The 20,255-nt window shown below is 45.5% G+C and overlaps 1 protein-coding gene across 2 annotated transcripts; it reads right to left on the reverse strand.

Annotated features, from left to right (window-relative positions):
* Positions 1 to 3,228: 3,228 nt before the first annotated feature.
* PRNP (prion protein (Kanno blood group)) lies at positions 3,229 to 8,335 on the reverse strand. Of its 2 annotated transcripts, XM_084499413.1 has the most exons (3): positions 8,202 to 8,335; positions 7,211 to 7,290; positions 3,229 to 5,519 (listed from the first exon to the last, which is right to left on the reverse strand). In XM_084499413.1, the coding sequence occupies exon 3, from the start codon at positions 5,515 to 5,517 to the stop codon at positions 4,750 to 4,752; it is 768 nt and encodes a 255-aa protein (XP_084355539.1). In that variant the 5' UTR covers positions 5,518 to 5,519; positions 7,211 to 7,290; positions 8,202 to 8,335; the 3' UTR covers positions 3,229 to 4,749. The 2 variants fall into 2 exon arrangements, with proteins under 2 accessions (XP_084355539.1, XP_084355540.1); XM_084499414.1 differs by lacking the exon at positions 7,211 to 7,290 and having other exon boundaries at positions 8,202 to 8,326.
* Positions 8,336 to 20,255: the final 11,920 nt, after the last annotated feature.

Consider the following 20,255-nt stretch of genomic DNA (forward strand, 5'->3'; position numbering starts at 1 on the left):
CTCTGAAATAACAACTCCTGAGACATCAGAGCTGCCTTGGGAGGTGTATTTGGGAACAAGAGCATTGCAAAAACATCTCCAGGGCTGCTGTTTGGAGCAGGGGCACAGCTCTGACAGGAGATGGAGCTGTCGTTCGCTTGGCAATGAGTGTCTGGCAGTGATGCATGTCCTGCACATCCCTCCTCCAGCTCTGTGCCAACTGTTCAGCTGTAATATCACTTGCACTAAAACCACACTTTTTAGAGGGCTTTTTTTTTTTTTTTGGTAGAAAAAAAGTGTGGTGTTGTTTAGCTTGCATATGGAATGCTTATTTGTCAAGTGAGGGTTTTACCTTGCTAAAGAGATTTCAAAGAGAGCAGAAAAAAAACTACCCCTAAACTTTTGCATTTGCACTTTATTTCTCCTTTATCAGCATTGCAAATCAGAAACACTTTCTGTTTGTTTGGCAGACAAGCTCCATGAACACTGCAGGATTTGCAGTATTTAGCCAATTAATTCAGTGCTGTGTGAGCACAGTGGGTGGAAATAGTTTTTTTGATCCTCCTCCAAGCATTGCCAAAGTCAGTGTTTCCACCTGCCTTGCTGGGGATGAAGCAACTTCATGTACTTTGAGTGAAGTGCAGGAAAAAGTCTGGCTTCTGGGGTCTGGAAATAACCATTTTGTGTTGCTGTGTGCTGAGGTCACACCTTCCCTTAGTGGAACTTGGGAATGACTCAACTTACCATGCAGATGTTGCTAGCCCCAATATCAGTATACTCATCTTGAAAATGTGTTCTTTCTTTTATATATTCCCCTTCCCTTCCCTTCCCTTCCCTTCCCTTCCCTTCCCTTCCCTTCCCTTCCCTTCCCTTCCCTTCCCTTCCCTTCCCTTCCCTTCCCTTCCCTTCCCTTCCCTTCCCTTCCCTTCCCTTCCCTTCCCTTCCCTTCCCCTATTTCCTTTCTCTTCCTTCCTTCCTTCCTTCCTTCCTTCCTTCCTTCCTTCCTTCCTTCCTTCCTTCCTTCCTTCCTTCCTTCCTTCCTTCCTTCCTTCCTTCCTTCCTTCCTTCCTTCCTTCCTTCTTCTCTCCTTCTCTCCTTCTCTTTCTCTTTCTCTTTCTCTTTCTCTTTCTCTTTCTCTTTCTCTTTCTCTTTCTCTTTCTCTTTCTCTTTCTCTTTCTCTTTCTCTTTCTCTTTCTCTTTCTCTTTCTCTTTCTCTTTCTCTTTCTCTTTCTTTCTTTCTCTCTCTTCCTCTTCCTCTTCCTCTTCCTCTTCCTCTTCCTCTTCTTCTTCCTCTTCCTCTTCCTCTCCCTCTCCCTCTCCCTCTCCCTCTCCCTCTCCCTCTCCCTCTCCCTCTCCCTCTCCCTCTCCCTCTCCCTCTTTCTCTTTCTCTCTCTCTTTCTCTCTCTCTTTCTCTCTCTCTCTTTCTCTCTTTCTCTTTCTCTCTTTCTCTCACTCTTTTTCTCTTTCTCTTTCTCTCTTTCTCTCACTCTTTCATTTTGTTTTAAATGCTGAGCTTAGCTGCATTTTGCTGGAACAGGATCTGGATCCTCTACGCCCAATCCCACAGAACCATGCCTTCACTGCCACCATTTTATATCTATTTGAAGTTGCTCTTGTTTCTCAGCTTGCAATATGTTAATTAATAAGAAAGTTTAATAATGCTTCCTCAGCGTGCAGAGAACAACCATGCAGGCCATTCCTTGGCCATCTGCAAAGACATTTTCTCCACTTCCCCTTGGGGAAGCATCCTGCAACATCTGTCTGGAGACAGAGGGGACGAGCTGCTCCTGTGCACCTTGCACTTGGAGCAATGAGAAATCCTACCCAGGGCCACAAGTAGGGCTGGGGCAGCTAAAGTGGAGTGTTTTGGGGTGCTGCATCTCTTTGCACCCATAAAATGACCTGGGAGGATTCTAAGATATTCAACTGCAATTATTCAACTGCAATTATTTAGGATAACCAACCTGCTGAAGGCTGGATTTGGCTGCCAGCTGGGTTGCTTTCACCACTGAATTGGTGCAGGAGAAAAGCTGAGTAGCAGTCCCAGGGAAGCTTAGGGAAGAGCCAGCAAAGTCATAGGGGCTTTTTATTCCCCAGATCCTCCTCTTCATCACTATTTTTTTGCATTGTTCTGGAACAGCAAGGATGCAATGTGTAAGATCTTGACTTTATTTATTCCCCCTCATTTTGGTAACTAGCTCCAAATAAGAAAATTTGCTCATTTCCTGCTGCCATCTATTTTTTCATCCCACTCCCCATTTGGGGCTCCTTACCGACAGCCAGAGATAATGTGGTTACACCCAGTAGCTAATTTCAAGGAAGAAAAAACTTTTCCTCTTTCCAGATACCTATGGGAGCTCTCGATCCCTGTTAATGACTTTTTGTGGTTTCATTCTCTGAGCAGGCTGCTTGCACTCAGAAATAATAATCTATTTAGTGCTGAATATTTTTTCCCCCACCAAAGCTACGAAAAAGAGTTACTTCGGGGGTTTACTTGGAGCACTGCTTGAAGATCAAATCCTTTAGTGTCCTTGTGGGAAGGGGGTTTTTGCAGTACAATTAATAGCATTCTGCATGGGCTCAAACCAAACCAGTCCAAGCTGCAAACAAAAGCACCATCACGCTGAGGTGCCCAAACCCTTCAGTTCATTTAATTGCAATATTTAAGCTTCGCTACATTCTAAGTGGCCCAAAAGTTGTGCTGTTTTTTGAACTATGGGAGATTCCAACTTCTGGCAGCAGTAAGTATGGTTTGAGGCTTCATGTGAAGTTGTTCAGGATTATCTCCACTGAAACAGCAAACATGAAAGCTCTTTTATTGGACAAGCAGAGGGAGGAATACAAGGTTCGAATGGGGAGAAGATATCCTGGTCCACAGCTGTTGCTTTGGCTTTATTAGAAAATGTTTGTTGGATGGTACTGAAGCCAGTTGTGGAAGCAGGGAAGGAGAGGTTAACTCAGATTGTGGCTTCTGGGTTAAATTCAGTGTTAAAGGGGAATAACATGCCCACGTGATGGGAGGCAGGGTCAGAAAGGGCAAAAAAAAGCTGCTTCTATCTGCAGCACTTCCCCCACAGAATGCTTCAGAGAGAGAAAGTGGGCAAGAAGCAGGGAAAAGGAGAAGAAAATTGGGAAAACAGGTGATGAGACCAGGATGTCACCAAAGCCCTGGGATGGGGCATGGTATCTCAAGATGGCCAGAGCTAAAACTGCAAGGAGGCATTTGCACGAAGGAAGCTGACTTGCACCTTCGCTTCACCTGTTTTAATTTGCACCAGACGTCGAACACTTAGAAAAGTACTGGAAGGTAAAATGCAGTGCATGCGCTGTTACAAATGTACAAAACAGTTGCGTATCACAAAGTACGTGTTACCTCCATGTCCTGCTTTTGCAGTGAATATCCCAAAAGATTTTGTTGCTCTGTGTTTATGTATATCTCCACTTAGCTTACATTGATGCGAAAATCATTTAGAAAGGTTTGATATCGTCAACAGTGGCGTTCAGTGCCAAAATACATGATATATATCAGATCTATGCAGTGTAAGTAGCTTGACAAGTGTAACTTTACATATGCTACAGGCTATATACAAATCAGCATCAACCAAAGCACAAGAAGCAATAGTTACAGCTGCCATTGCCATGGCAGCTGTACCATGAGTGTGTCAAACAAATTATTTGTGAAAGGTGGTTTTCCAGCATCGCCAGTTCCTCAGGGTTCATTTTATCAATGCTGCTTGCTGTATCAGTCCAGTTTAGCTGATTTAAATCCCTCCCTATGTGATTGATCCCTCTGGGAATCCCTTTGGATATATTTTAGCATCCTTTGAGTTACAGTGCTGATGGCAAATGATGACCATGTTCTCAAGGCTGACCTGCGCAAGATGCATTCAACACCCATAGCACTGGGAGAAAAGCATTTTCTCGGGCTGTAACATTGCAGGTGTTACTTTTGGGGGCTTTCCTTGGGCATTCAGGCATTCACACTTGCCACCTTTGGGCAGGCTACAAAAGGCAGCAAGGCTCAGCTGAAAGCAAAGTGGTGTGGGGTGATATTCCAAACCCAGCCCTGGTGGGACTTGGAAAGCAGCTGTGACTTCAGCCTTGCTATTCCAAACCCACTTTTTTTTGGGGGTGGTGTGCTGCTGCAAGAGGTATTTGCAGCATGCCAGCTGCAGCATTGATATGTTCCTATGTACATGGTGAGGGTGGTTTGGGGGGATTAAAGGGTTAAAACTACACCCAGCAGCCCAGGGTCTAGCTTGGAGCACCCCAAAACCCATAAAACTCCTTAGAATGAAAGAGTGCTGAGCATTCATGCTCAGGGTTGCAATACTGGCATGTCCCAGGGAAAGGTGTTTTGGTGGTGTTGTTGCTAAGCGGATTAGGTAAAACCCTGCTTCTTAGCAAAGAGGATTTTTAGAAATGCTCTTGCAGGGATGACGAAGGCTGGGCAAGCCCATCTCTGTTGGGCCCATCACTCTTGGGGTGACCCCAAAGAGGAGGAGGAGGAGGAGGTGGTGAAGACCTGCTATTTTGGGCATCTTACTCCATCTGGGCAGCTGTCCTGTCACAACCAGGACAGGGCAAAATTTGCTCGTGGTTGCCCAAGTCAGAGCCTGTAGGGAGGCAGTGGGGGACATCAGTACCCACTCGCCTTGACAGCTCTTCACCAAAGGTGGAAAAAGTGAGGACAGGGCAGGGCAAACCCCTTGGATGGGCTCAGGGACATGAAGACATCTTACTGTTACATGGCCAGGGTGCAACACCCTATCAGTGTATGGCAAAGAGGGTAGCAAGCAGGAGGAGGAGGGCGAGCCAAGCATCGGCCGGGTGCAGCCGGATGCCCGAGGCCAGGCGGTACTCCCGGTACTGCTGCACGCACATCTCACGTATCACTTTTGTCACCACCTTGGTCTCCATCTCCGTCTCTGTTTGGTTTGCCCCTGGGCCAGCCTCCGAGCCGTTCTTCTTGGCAGCGGGGCCAATGTTGTACTCAGTCACTGTGATGTTGAAACAGTCAGCAACGAACGCGTCCTGTGACACAGGGCTGGTGTAATCCCGGTAGAAAACCCGGTTGGGATAACGCGCTGAGTTCTCGTTCCACCACCTGTACTCGTCTGGGCTGTCGAAGTGGTAATGCATCCCTGACATGACGCGCCCCATGGCGTAGCCCCCCAAGCCCCCCACCACGGCACCTGCTGCTGCTGCCCCAGCCACATGCTTGAAGTTGGTCTTCGGGGGTTTCCATGGCTTTTGGTGGTGATAGTTTCCTCCGCTGGATGGGTTGTATCCCCAGCCGGGGTTGTGGGGGTACCCTGGGTTATGGGGGTACCCCGGGTTGTGGGGATACCCCGGGTTGTGGGGATAACCAGGATTCTGGGGGTAGCTAGGCTGGCGGGGGTAGCTGGGCTGGCGGTGGCTCCCAGTGCCCCAGCCACCCCCACTGGGTTTGCCTTTACCCTTCTTGGAGAGGGCAACGTCAGTGCAGGCACCAAGGAGCAGGGCCACCAACCAGCAGGTGACGAGGAGCCTGGCCATGGCTGCAGGTACAAGGACAAGCAGTGTGTTAGGGGCAGGACACAGAGACCCCCAGCTGTTGTCTGCACCATTTGTAAGCATGACAGGCTTTAGGCTTGCTTGCATCCAAATCATGCATCATATAAAACACACATCATCCCCTTTAATCTAGCTACAGAATGAACAGTTTGAGCTTAAATGCCTGTTTACCCTCCTCTCCCTCCCCGCAAACCCCTATATCTCTACCTTCCCTTGCTTGGAACCTCCTGTACAGCTTCCCATAAGCCACAAGGGCCAGCTCTGCTGCTAACAGCAATTCTAAGTAGTGGAAAAAAAGAATTCTGGGGAAAATGCTTAACCAGACTTAAGGGTTACACTCAGCCCCTCCCTGGAGGTTTTCTGCAAAAGAATGAAATTCACTGTGTTTTGCCCAAGTCCCTCTTTATGCACAACAGACCTTAACTGAAAACCAGCTGGTGGTGTCTTTCTGGTTAATGTGTTTGCAAAGCTGTTTACTCAGCATTTTGCTGCTGGCATCCCAGGGGCATACAGGATGCCAGGAGGCCCTTACACTTACAGTAACTGGTGGGAGGAAGAAATGCCACTTTAATGAGCTGTTATCTCCCTGTGAAACAGTGAAGGAGTCATAAACACCAGGTCTATGCCTTTGGGAAACACCTCCTGAACCGAAAAACCCCTTCAGGTGCTGCATGCAGTACAAAGGAGCATCAAGTTACTGCAATCCTCATGATCAGTAAGAGTGTCCAGTAATACAAAAGGGTGGACAACACGCTGGGCATGCTTTCTGGCTCATCTTGCAGCAAGAAGCAACTGCATTTTAGATCTTGAGTGTGTTTTTTTTTTTGCAGGCATTAATGGTCACAACTAAATCTAAAGACAAGTTTAATGCAGATAACAGATGGCTCTTGTGAGATATCGCTTTTAACAGAGCAAACACCCACAACAATTTCCTCTTGAAGCCAGTACTCTTTCCTTTTGTATATCAGCTAAGGTTTTATGCTCCATGAAAAAGGACACTAATCTCTCTCTCTCTCTATCCAGGTAGTAATGCCCTTTTACCCCACAGAAAATTCTGGCCTGAGACAATCTAGGAAATCTTGAATTGGGGAACTTTAACAACAGCATTTTGGTTGGGATCATTAGCAAGAGTCTTAAATAACAGAACAGGGAGGATGCAGTGAGCTGACCCCTTTGATGAGGAGAAAATTCAGTCTTGGCAGCTGTTTTTCACCAGGTTTGCTGCTTTCCCAGTCCCACAGTACCCACTTGGGAGCAAAGATGAGATCAGCTAGTTTAAAAATAGCCAGAAGACATATCAAAAAATTTGGATGGGCGAATGCTCCCTTGGGATCTCAAAGAAGGATTTGGAAAATAGGGAAAAAAAGAAAAAGCAGCAAGCTGGCAGCTCGTTTTAAGACATGTGACTTCCTGAAGCAAGTTGCAAGGGGTGGAAAAATAACCCTAAGACACAGCCTTGATGAAAACAGGTTTTGGGAAAGCCCCAAACGATATTCCAGCCCGGCAGTACCGACCTGATCCCCTAATTGTGCTTCAGCTCTGACAAACCCGGGCGGGGAAGGGGGGTTTGGTTGCGTTTGCACAGCTAACTACTGAGCTCCTCAGGTGGCTGAGCTTCTCCCTTAATAAACACAATTAAAACCCTGCAAGAGATAGGGAATGTGGATGCACTTACCTGGGGGTGAGGTGTCTGGTCTCAGTAGCTGCTTTCTCTGGTTCAGAGATAATATTTATGATGTGACTGATCTGAGAAGCCTTGAATGGAGATGATTGATTAATTCAGGTGATTTATGGCACTCAGGGAGGGGTAGAAGCAGGGTTTTATGTCTGCACCCGTGTCTACAACCACGGTGCCAGCATGGCAGAATGGAAGGGGAAAATGGAGGTTGCAAAGAACGACTGCAAACAGCAATTACATGTGTGGGAGTGCGCAGCTGTGTGGGGGGGCTGTCAGATGCAGCTTTGGCCCTGGGTAGAAAATCCAGTACTCCCTGCCAAAATCACCACAGGCCAGGCCTTGCTACAGTGCCCTGGGCACAGATGGGGGTAAAGGAGAAAAGAGAGGAGGTGGAGAAGGGGAAGGGCAAAGTGGAAGCGCAGTGGGGTGGAGAGGAAGACGCTCGGTTTGTGCTTCACACCGAGCCCCCTCTGCAATGCTGGGAATTGCTGACTGCTGGTGGCACTGGGACGCCAAAAACAGGGCTGGGGGAGGTGTAAGGCATGACAGCTGCTTCCTGATAATAGCATCCCTATCTTTAAGAAATCCCACCTTTTTCTGCCCTCCCCCCCCCCCAGCACCAGGGAAGCACAATTTTGCACCACTGGGCCCCAGGATCCCACAACACCGGGCGAATAAAACACTGGGGGTCGAGCGGGGGGGGGGGGGGGAGGGGAGGGGAGGGGAGGGGAGCGACAACATTTTCCCACCAGAATCAGCCCGGAATCGGAATAAACAAGTAGCAGCAAGCAGCAGAGCTCTTCTAAGGCTGGCAGTCTCCTTCGGAGCTGGAAATGCCTATTTTAGGCAGCAAAGGGAGAGCAGCCCTCATCCCCTAAAGCGATTCAGCCGTCAACATCGTGCAGAGCCCAGCGCTGACCATTGCCCCGGCTGCCCCCCTGCCTCTGCCCGGCTTCGTGCCCCCCAGAATCCCTTCCCCGGCACTCACCACCGCCTGCTCGGCTCAGGATGATCCAGCACCGGCCGCAGAGACGGGGGAAGGAATAAATAGCGAGAGGGAGGAGCCGGCTGCTGAGCACAAGCTGCACAGCCTGGCCTGCATCCTACTTCCCCTCGGAGATTGCAGCGTTTTGGGTTCTTCCCTATCTCTCCCGGCGTGTACAAGCAATGCAAGAGGCAAAACTGGAGAATTGCAGCGCTTGGCTGGTTTATTCAAGAGTTGTTTGTATTCAGTGATATTCAAGAGTTGTTTGTATTTGGGATTTGGGGCCTGGTTAGAAAGCTCAGTGTCAGGGCTCTGGGTGTCACAGCATGAGAAGCTAAGGAAGCTTTTAGTGGTTGCCATTTTTATCCAAATCCATTAGCTTGTAAAAACCCATCCACTGTAAAATATACAGAGAGAGATACTCTACAGCTTGATGGGTAGAGAATAAAATAGACTCAGACCGACGGCCGAAACGATGGGTCTGTCTTCTGAGTTCATCTTGTTTTGATTGAGTAAAACAGCAGAGCAGTTGCAGAGCTCCTGTAGATGTGTGTTTTGAGGTATGCCTGTATCACAAACACTAATTAAAAATGATATGTGATGCTCATGACAAGCTTATATAGCCCCCTTTGTTTGGAGGATAAAGGAATGCATGGTATAGTGCGCTAATGGCTCAGGCATGTTTTTCACCTGGCCTTCATTCCCATCCTTTAGGTTAGGCTACAGTAAAAGGGTTGAGTCTCTAGCACCCAGGGACACTGGCACAGTGGTTAGGAGATGCAATTGCACCTTGAAGCTAATTGCACCCAGATGGATTTCTGCATGGCTGCCCTGGTGGTGTTGCCACCGCTGGATTACACAGTCCATCTGGCCATAAAGAGGACTCCCAGCCCCTTGCTCCATGTGCTTCTCTATCCATCTGACCAGATTATATTTGAAAAAAAAAAATAAAATAACTTCTGTCTGGCAGGAAGTGGGTTGCACTGAGTGGTTTGGCTGTGTGAGCTTGACATACATATTCATTTCTATATGAAAAAAATAAATAACTGTGTCAGGATTAAGGTCAGCTATTACAGGCTGATTGAATATTTTTCCTGTAATATGTAGACACATTCATTCCTCTTGTGGGTGCACAGATGGTTCCTGATTCCCTGGGTTTGGCTTAAGCACTCATCATTGGACTATCTATCTAAAATCCAAAGCATCTGTGAAGAAAATACAGCACCAGGGACTGGACGGTTGAGATCAATCCATCAGTGACTTCTAAAAAACAAAATCTCTCCACCATAATCTGTTTCAGAGGAACTTCTCACCTTATTTGGGGAAATAGAGAAACTCTGTTGGATCCCAGCTACAATTAGAACAGGACCAGCCAATTGATTTATTTTATTTTACTGTAGAAGTTAGCAATACTGAAAACACCCAAACCGGCATGCCTGCAACATCTCTTTAACAGAGCCACACAAACTCTTTCTTCAGTGTTCTCTGCTTTAAGAACCCTGGGGTGAAATTTCTACTGGCAGCAACCTGAGAGCTGTATCGATCTGTGCTGGAGGTCAGCTCTTCTTCATCTTCACCCTCAGCCACAGCTTATGCGGATGCAATAATGCAATGTTAAGTGAGGAGGGAGTTGGTGCCAGGCTAGAAAGCATTAATGGGCTGTTTTTTCTTGTAACAAATAGAAAGCACTGACTTTGTTTTAATAATGAGAGCCATGCAAGAGCTGCAAGAGGACCCGGATCCATGTGACCCTACTTCATTGCTTCTCATTGATTATTTTTTTTTGTAATTCATGCACAACACTTCAGTTCACATAGTGCACTCTGGCAATTTGGCTTGCTTGGGGAAGGCCACAGCTTGTAAATGCAGGGGAAGGCATGAAAATAGTTTGCATGAGGTTTACTGGATTTAAATTTTTGGGCTGATCTGACAGGTTTTGGAGCTGGGGATGAGAGCACCAAGTCTCACAGCCCATCCCTGTCCTTCAGTTGCTTCCTGGATCTGGGAACACATCTGGGCTTGAGCTGGCTCAAGCACAGTCACTTCATCAGGAAACCTCTTTAGAATAGAATAGAATAGAGAATAAATTTAGTATAGTTCAGTTGTAAGAGACCTTCAAATACCATCAAGTCCAACTGCCCGACCACTTCAAGGCTAACCAAAAGTTAAAGCATATTCTTAAGAGCATTATTCGAATGCCTCTTGAACACTGGCGCATCAGTCATGGAGCTCAAAACATGGAGCATCAATCACCTTGCTAGGAATCAGCTAGGAAAGCATTCTCTCTATAGCAAATGCTTTAAACCCTTCAAGAACAATAATAGGTGCAAACAATCTTCCCTTTATGTGCTTGAAGAGTTAATGAAATGCATTTTTGTATTTGTAAATTGGTTTATTTTCTGGTATCACCACTGAACAACTTCTTATGTAAAATGCTCTACTTTGGGATTTTCTTAAGAAGGCAATATCTCAGTGATATCTGGCTCCTGCCTTAATGAGAGCAGAGGAAAGGCAACCTGGGGAATAAATGGGGCAATGGCAGTGCAGAGAAGGAAAGCACTGGGGCAACTGTACAAGAGAAAAGGACAGATGCCATTCAGTCAGACTTATTTTTCCATTGTTCAATTAAAGAAAAAAAAAAAAAAAAAAAAAAAAAAAAAAGACCTATTAAGGGATTTTGCATAGGGCTTCATTGCACATACAGGGTAAAGCTCCACCAGGGTTCAAGTCCCTGGGGACCTCAGGAAAAACAGGTCCCTGCCAACAAAAAAGAAATGCCACACTGGGCCCATTTTTAGAACAAAGAGGTTTTCCACAAGGCTCTAAAGAAATACATAGAAATCTTTACTTGCACATTTATTCTGCATTGAAATGCATGAGGGGAAAGTGCAGCTCATGGATGGTGTTCCTCTTCCACTCTTGAGTGCAGTAAGATTTCCTGTTAAAAATAAATAGATAAAAAGACTGTACAAATTTGTAGCCCTTTGCCATTGGTGGAAGCAAGCCATGATGCTCCTTACAAAACTGGTGTGAGCAGGACACTGAATGCATGCACCTCCACTCTATCACAGGCAGCAAGTGCACAACCTCTGATCCTGTGGAGGAGTAGTCACAGCCAATTCCTAATCCTGGAGGCAGACAAGGACACAAACGACCCAAAAAATGTGCCAGGAGAGGAAACACAAGGGAAAAGCAAGCAAAGCAATTTTTCCAAGTGCCATCTCATGCTGTTTCCAGGATTTTATTTTTTAACAGATGCAGCTCTGTTCCAAAGCCAAAAGCTGGAATGGAAAATGAAAGAATAAATCAATTCATGCCTGCCCCAGCAAATGAGGCTGCCTGTAGACATGGTTCTGGGGCAGGGGGAGGAATTACATCCCCCATGTTTGTATCACCTTTGGGTTGCAGGTCTCTGCAGCACATCCTTTCAAATCACGCCACAGGCAGATAGGGCTCAGGTACTGGTGTGACGTGATGCTGTGGATGGGAGGCTTCTATTGAGGACATAGCTGGGTGAGCATTGAAAGACGTTACTGCTTTTTGCAAATAAGTGAGGTAGCTTTCTTATTGTGTTTCCAAGCCACAGCTCAATCCTTGAGGAAGCAAGTTAGCTGAATTAGTTGAATGTGAGCTTCTTCTGGAGAACATGCTCTACTATTAGACAACTATCTTAAAAGAGCTATAAATATATAGCCACTTGCTACAATCTGATTAGAAGTATAAAAAGCTCTGTTGGTGTACATCTGCTATTCCAAGCAGGGGCATGCCTAAGCTCTTTACAGATAGGGGCATCCCTGACTACAGGCTGATGCCTCCTCAGTGATACACTGCAGCTTTAAAACATAATCTGCTAGAAGTACAATCCCCCAGAATTTGCAGGAAGTGGCCCTGCTGGGGCTAGTGACATCACTCAGGTGCTGTAACTGTTTTTATTTTTTAAATAGCTGCTTTTTTTTTTTTTTTTTTTTTTTTTTTTGTGGGGGGAATATTTTTTCATTTTGGAATAAGCATTGGTAATAAAAGTTCTTTGAAAGAGGAAAAAAATCAAGTCTGGGTGCTGCGAGCAATAGCTAGATGAATTTATGGAGAAATCAGGCTACATAGATAAGTAAATCACGATCCTTCAAGGAAGAAGCTTGCTGTCTGAATTCAGATTCAGTGTGATATTTTGTTTAAAAATAACTTGTCCTGTGCCTCTGGAGAAGCTGCTATGGGACACTCAGGGTCAGCACCTTTGGAGTGAACAATTTGCTTCTGTGTCTGGGAGCATGAGCATGTAGAAGAACCGAAATCTTTAACAGAAGAGCACATTATGTCCTTGCCTCTCAATAACTTGCTTGTTTGTTTGAAAAGACAAGGGCAGGCGGCATTTGGTCTCTTTTAAAGCTCTGTAAAGCTGCAGGAACAAATACTCAGCCAGTGATGCTTTAATCCAGCTTCCAGTAAATTTACTCACAGACCTTCCCCAAGTAACACAGGACTGACCTGTTGGATCCTGTGCAGGAAAAGCTGAATATCTTTACCTTTCTTTTTTTTTTTTTTTTTCAGGGCTAGTAATATCTGACTCATCAGGAGGCTTTCCTTCACCTCTCCCATTTATTTTTAACTTGCAATCCCCTTGGAAGACTTTCAGAAATGGGAGCATGATCAGATGACATAGTGTGGCAGCACTGAGGTCAGCTCCTTAAAATTAATCCAGGGCACACCCCTGGCAGGTGAAGGCACTCCCATTTTCATTGTTTTTACATAAATCATCTGTGCCAGTCTCAGATGCAGTTTCAGGAAATTGCTTCAGTGCCAGTTCCTATCCAGATATATGTCAGCTGCGAGCTGAAAGCATGCAGGAGCTTGACAAAAGCCCAGCTGTGACGTATTGGAACATTGTCCCTGCAGTGGGAAGGGTGATGGGAGCGGCGATGATGCTGCAGTCCCTGGCGCTGCCTCTGAAATGGGTCTGGTTTGAACTGGGAAAGGGGCAAAACTAATCAGTTTCCCCTATGGGAATTTCAGAAAACACAGGCTGTTTTGTTTTTAATTAAGAAAAAATAAATAAATAAATAAATAAAAGACTGCTATGACACAAGATTGAAGATGGTGAAATGAAAAAGAGAACTGTAAAGCTTTTTTTTTTTTTTTTTAAATCCATATTTTTTCTATACATAATTTTGCTCTAGAGCTCTGCTTTGTTTATTCACAGGATTCGTTTACTCACAGGAGACTGAATCAAACTCTCACTCCCAGTGACGGTTTCTAATTCAAGTGCTTGGGAAGGATGAGATAATTAAGCCCACTTCTCTCACCAAATGTGTGTGCAATTCTCTTTAAACCAGATGCTCCTGCCCTAATCTCCCCCTCTTCCCACAGGTAAAATTTTCCACGGCCATGTCCACCTTGTTTTCTACCATTCCCTCTGTTGAGCATTCAGCCCTCTTTCCTCCAGGTGTCAGTGAAACAAGCAAAGATAAACTGGGCTTGGGCAATGTGAGCCTTCAGGGGAATTATTATATTTTTTTTAGGCTTACAACTATTAGGTTTTTTAACACATTGAAACAGTTTCCCACATGACGTGCACCTTTACATGCATTTTGACACATCTTCCAGCTGGGAAGCTGACAGGCTTTTTGTGAGGCTTGTGCTGTGGGTCATGCTCATGATGAGATGGGGCTGGGGGAACAGTCCCAAGAGAAGGGTGAGATTGCCATCAATTATATCAATGGCAAGAGAAGGGCCAAAGAGAATCTCCATTCTTTACTGGGTGCAGGGGGAACATGACTATAGAGGATAAGGAAAAGGCTGATGTTCTTATTGCCTTCTTTGTGTGTCTTTACTAGCCGGACCACTTATCCTCAGCATACTCAACCTTCTGAACTGGAAGTCTGGGATGAGGAGCAGAAGAACCTTCCCACAGTTCAGGTGGAAACAGTTAGAGACCTGCTGCTTCACCTGGACTGTCACAAGTCCATGGGGCCAGATGGCATCCACCCGAGGGTGCTGAGGGAGCTGACAGATGTGATTGCTATCATCTGTCAGTGGTTGTGGTCATCCAGAGAGGTCCTGGATGACTGGAGACTTGCTAATGTGATGCCCATCTATGAGAAGGGTTGTAAGTAGGATCTGGGGATCTACAGGCCTGTTAGCCTGACCTTGGTGCCAGGAAAGGTGATGGAACAGGTCATCTTGAATGCAATCATGCAGCATATGCGGGACTACCTGGGGATCAGGCCCAGTCAGCATGGGTTCATGAAAGGCAAGTCCTGCCTGACCAATATCATCTCCTGCTATGACCGGGTGACCTTCCTGGTGGAAGAAGGAAAGCCTGTTGACATAGTCTCCCTAGACTTCGGCAAGGCCTTTGATATGGTCTCCCATAGTATTCTCCTGGAGAAACTGGAAGCCCATGGCTTGGACAGGTACACTCTTTGCTGGGTTAAAAACTGTCTGGATGGCCAGGCCTGGGGAGTGGTGCTGAATGGAGTGAACTCCAGCTGGTGACCAGTGGTGACCAGTGGTGTTCCCCAGGGGTCAGTGTTAGGGCCCATCCTCTTTAATATCTTTACTGATGATATGGATGAGGGAATTGAGTGCACTCTCAATAAGTTTGCATATGACACCAAATTATGAGGAAGTGTTGATCTGCCAGAGGACAGGAAGGCCCGGCAGAGGGACATGGGCAGGATGGATCGATGGGCTGATTGATGGACAGGATGGATCAATGGGCCAATGGGATGAGGTTCAACATGGCTAAGTGCCAGGTCCTGCACTTTGGCCACAACAACCCCAAGCAGCACTACAGGCTTGGGGCAGTGGCTGGAAAGCTGTGCAGAGGAAAAGGCTCTGGGTGTGTTGATCAGTGCTCACCTGCACATGAGCTAGCAGTGTGCCCAGGTGGCCAAGAAGGCCAATGGCATCCTGGCTTGTATCAGGAATAGTGTAGCCAGCAGGACCAGGGAGGTGATCGTCCCCCTGTACTCTGCTCTGGCGAGGCCACACCTCGAGTGCTGGGTTCAGTTTTGGGCCCCTCACTACAAGAAGGACATCAAGGCACTGGAGCATAACCAGAGAAGGGCCACAAAGCTGGTGAAGGGCCTGGAACACAAGTCCTGTGAGGAGCAGCTGAGGGAACTGGGCTTGTTTAGTCTGGAGAAGAGGAGGCTCAGGGCAGATGTTATTGCTCTCTGCAACTATCTGAAAGGAATATGTGGGGAGCTGGAGGTCAGCCTCTTCTCGCAGATAACTAGTGATAGGACTAGAGGGAATGGCCTCAAGTTGTGCCAGGGGAGGTTCTGGTTGGAAATGAGGAGACATTTCTTCTCAGAAAGGCCAGTCAGGCATTGGGACGGGTTGCCCAGGGAAGTGGTGGAGTCACCATTCCTGGGGGTGTTTAAGGAAAGGTTGGACATGATGTTTGGGGAAATGATTTAGTGGGTGACATTAGTGGTAGGGGAACGGTTGGACCAGATGATCTTGGAGGTCTCTTCCAACCTTAATGGTTCTATGATTCTGTTATATGTCAAGGAGATATTATATACAAAAGAGACATTATATACCAGATACTCAGAGATATTAGTACCAAATCCGCTCCATATGTTTCATTCTTTGACCTTTTATTTTGGAAGGGGAATTGCTGCTGGAGAAAAGCTTTACTGTCCCCTGCGAGGGAGCAAGAACAAGCCAGTAATCATGGTCTAATGCAGGGAAGAGACTAGGGAGAGGAATGCTACTCTGAAGATGCTCCAGATGCTCATGCAGAGTTGTCATGGGCACGATGCTCCCCATAGCCATCTCCATGGCTACCTCAGTGCTGAGCATTGGAGATGCAAGTGTTGCAGAAACTACGCTGTTAGCTTAAAAGCTGCATGCTCTCTCTTACCTGGTATAAACAAGCAGCATTTGGGATGATCCTAAAGGTTTATCCCCAGGGATGCTGGCTGTTTTTCAGCCAGAGCTTGAAGGCAGCTGAGATTTGCAAATTTTTTATTTATAAAAAACTGAGTTTTGTAACATCACTCCTCAGATGCACTGTTACAGTGAGTGTACTGGGGTGCAGATGCAGCACTTTTTTTTTTTTTTTTTTTTAATACAGTAAAAACAAGCAAACAAAAAACTACACGCAATATTCCTGTTTTCAGAATCAAGCCAAGATTATCCTATGGGCATGACTTTCCTAAAAGGAAAAAAAAAAAAAAGCTACCTCCCAATTAGTCCAGCATGGAGATAAGGAAGTTGAACTTTGCTTGGGGTGTGGAAAAAAATCATTTAGAATTGTGTTTTCTTCCCTGGATAGCAATTATCTGTAAGCAACAACAAAGACTTCACACCATAGCAACATCTAGGTCTTGCCAACCAGTTAATATATCTACAACTGAGATGTGGTAGCATGAGTGGCTGAGCTGATACATCACAGCCTGCAACTCTCCTAAAGGAGAAATTCCTTATTTCTATCTCCTGCTAACTCCCACCAGCAATCAGCTGTAGTGTAAATGCCGTGGCTTGCAGCCTGCTTGGAGAAGGCTGGGACAATAAAAGTTATGTTAAATCTGTTCAGAACAACTGTGGATTAGGTTACAAGGATAGAAACATGTAGGCTTGTCAGGGCTTGGAGTTGGTATCTAGCAGGGCTTATGGAGGATGGAAGAACATAAATTTTGCCAAGGGACCAGGAAGATTGCTCACACCAGGCTTGGCACAATGCAGTGTCTTGCAAGCAAAGCCCCATCTGCAACCATTAAATAGGAAATAATAATCAGTGCTAATAATACAACATGGTTTATAATTCCCAGGGTATTTTATTGTCTGTATTCTGGTCAGAAACATCTGCACCATTCAAAATATTTTTATGGTATCAATAGTCCAAGGATTTTGTCATGTAAAAAATAAATTAAACTGGAGCAAATCCTCTGGGACTTGAATTCTCACCAAGCTCAGCATGTGTGGGAGCTGGAGTTATTCTGCTAAAGATTCATTAGGTCATCCACTGCACAAATATCATGGGAATATCATGGGGACTGCGATGAGAATGAAGTTTGGAGTAACGTTTTGCTGCAGCTGTTTCTTCTGGAGATGCTATAGTTTTATTTTTTGGAGATATTTAAAGGAGATGATGAGAGAAGTAGATGTAAAAGGACAAAAGCCCTTTTTCTGGAGAAAAAAGAGGTTGGTGTTCCTTGAAAAATAGAAAGGAATAAAAGGAAAATGAAACAACAATAGTAAGACCTCATGTTATTTTAATTCCAAAAATAGGCAGATTGTGGTAGAATTGACTGCAAATGCTTTTCCTGTATTTTTTTTTTTCCTTAGTTCCCACTGTTCCTTATTTCTGGGACTAAGAAAAAGGGATTTATGTCTCAAAATAGCTATTGGTGAGGAACTGCACCTGGGCTAGCGCCAGAGCTCCTGCTGCTGTCTAGTCATTGAATTATTGATCTTCTGTAGACATTTCTCAGGGTCAGTCATAGAGCACAAGGAAGGTGTGCCAGGTGAGGTGCTGCAGGGGTTGAATTTCAAGAGAGAAGATATGAGAAGGGAAATGGTTTAATGGTTTAGTTAAATGCACAGAACACAGATCCCATACAAAACAAGATAGAGGAAAAAAAAAGCCACACCTCTGATGAAGGAGATAACCACTTTTTGTAAAATACACTGCATCCAGGAGCTGGAAATAAGTCATTTCTAGTCCTTATGTTATCAATAAATGAGCAAGGGGAAGGTGTGTCAGCCTACGGAAGGGAGTGTATGGGGTCTGACAGGGATGGAGTTCACTTTCACCACAGCATTGTGTTCTGCTCTTCTAGCTAGATCAGTGTTGATACCTCACCAACATTTTGGCTCCTGCTGACACAGAATCAAGGCTGTCTCTTGAGCCCTTTCCTCCCCCCCATCTCCCCCTTGCCCCCAAAAGACAGTAGGCTGGGGCTAGGCAAGAGCTCAAGGGGACAACACTGTTGCAGCCAACCTAAACTCACCAAAACGATACTCCATATTGTATAATGCCATGCTCTGCAATAAAAGCTGGGGAAGTGAAAGCAGAATGGGGTGTGTGTGTGTGTGTCTCTTGTTATGGAAGTGTCTGTCTTTCCAGGCAACTGCTACATGTATGGAGGCCCCTCTTCCCAAGAAGTGGCCGAACATCACTTTGCCATAGGAATTAGAGACTAATTTTTTCTCCTTTTGGTTCTGTGAAGTCTTTTTCCTTTTTTTTTCAGGTGGAGTGAGAGAGCAGGCCACTCGTTGATGAGAGTGGAGGTGCCCATTGGTTGTTAAACCACTGTAGGAGGCCCCTTTGGGAAGGAATCAGAAGTTATTCATAAACCTCATGACCTTTCTTCAGCTGAGGAATCATTAACCAGCTTGTCCTCATTTTATTTTTTTTTTATTTTTTATTTTTCTAAAAACTGAAAAGCCCTGGCCTATTTGGTTTAGAACAATTTTCTGGATCATTCATTGGTTATTTACTACTAACCCAGAGATGCAACCAGTCATGTTTTAAATCTGTCTATCTACCAAGCAGGAAACAGCACTACAGTACTTCTGACCATGCGTATTTATAACAATCATCTCTCTTGAGATGAACTCCTCTGTTATTCATAGCTCATCTGTGTGGCACTTCATTTACTATAGTCCAGCTACAAGAAATAAATTGGTAAGGAGAACAAAGGCTCCTTTGTTTGCACACCTGTATGTTTTTTTAATCAATGGATCAGCCCAAGAAATATTTTCAGTTACTTGCCTTTTCAGGTAGGTAAGCCCTTTGCTCTTCTGTACCATATACTGAGTATAGTTTTATTTAAAATGTAGTACTCCTGTTGAGAGGGGCTTAAAAACATGAGGTATGCCTTTCCTTTATAATTTTGTAAGAATTACATGATGGTAAGCCTTTAAAATATACCCAGAAGGTTCATAGATGTGTTTTCTAATTGAATTCCTGGTACTAACATCTCTTCTCTGTACCCCACTGTGGTACCACTGCCTCTCCTCTCCACCAGCCTTCCTCTGAAGGCAAAATCACAGAATCATTAAGTTTGGAAAATACTTCCAAGATCATCTGGTCCAACCATCCCCCTACCACCAAAATCACCCACTAAGCTATGTCCCTGAGCAGCAGGTCCAACCTTTCCTTAAACACCCCCAGGGATGGTGACTCTACCACCTTCAGTTCCAATGCCTGACTGCTCTTTCTGAGATTTTTCTTTTTTTTCTCTTCTTCTTTTTCAACCTGAACTTCACCTGGTGCAATTTGAAGCCATCCCTTCTTGTCTTATCACTAGTTATCTGCGAGAAGAGGCCGACCCCCAGCTCCCCACATATTCCCACATATTCCCACATATTGCTCTCTGCAACTACCTAAAAAGGTAGTTGCAGAGAGCAATAAAGTCTGCCCTGAGCCTCCTCTTCCAGACTAAACAAGCCCAGTTCCCTCAGCTGCTCCTCACAGGACTTGTGTTCCAGGCCTTTCACCAGCTTTGTGGCCCTTTTCTGGATATGCTCCAGGGCCTTGATGTCCTTCTGGTAGTGAGGAGCTCAAAGCTGAACACGGCACTCGAGGTGCGGCCTCACTAGAGCAGAGTAGGCACTTAGCCATGTTGAACCTCATGCTGTTGGCCTCAGCCCCTTGACCCATCCTGCCCAGGTCCCTCTGCAGGGCCACCCTACTCTCCAGCAGATTGACAGTACACTCCAATTTGGCGTTATCTGCAAACTTACTGAGAGTGCACTCAATTCCCTTATCCATATCATCTGTAAGGATATTAAAGAGGATGAGCCCCAACACCAACCCCTGGGGAACACCACTCATGACCGGTTGCCAGCTGGAAATGATTAATTTTAAAGAGAATTTTTGCTGGTGACACCACCACACAGTTTTTATGTGGGCTGAGGGCATCCCTTTGGGTTCCTAAAGAAATTCTTTGGGCTTGCACTCACCAAAGCCCTTCTTTGCAAAAAGGCTTTGCAATACTGACCTCTGTTGGCAAATACTGCATTGAACCAGATGGCTTTGGGCAGCAACAACCTAAATAATGCATAACATAGGTATTTTATGCATTATTGCTGGCTTTGGGT

The sequence above is a fragment of the Aythya ferina genome, assembly GCF_964211825.1.
Source record: "Aythya ferina genome assembly, chromosome: 27".
NCBI classification, from domain to species: Eukaryota; Metazoa; Chordata; class Aves; order Anseriformes; family Anatidae; genus Aythya; species Aythya ferina.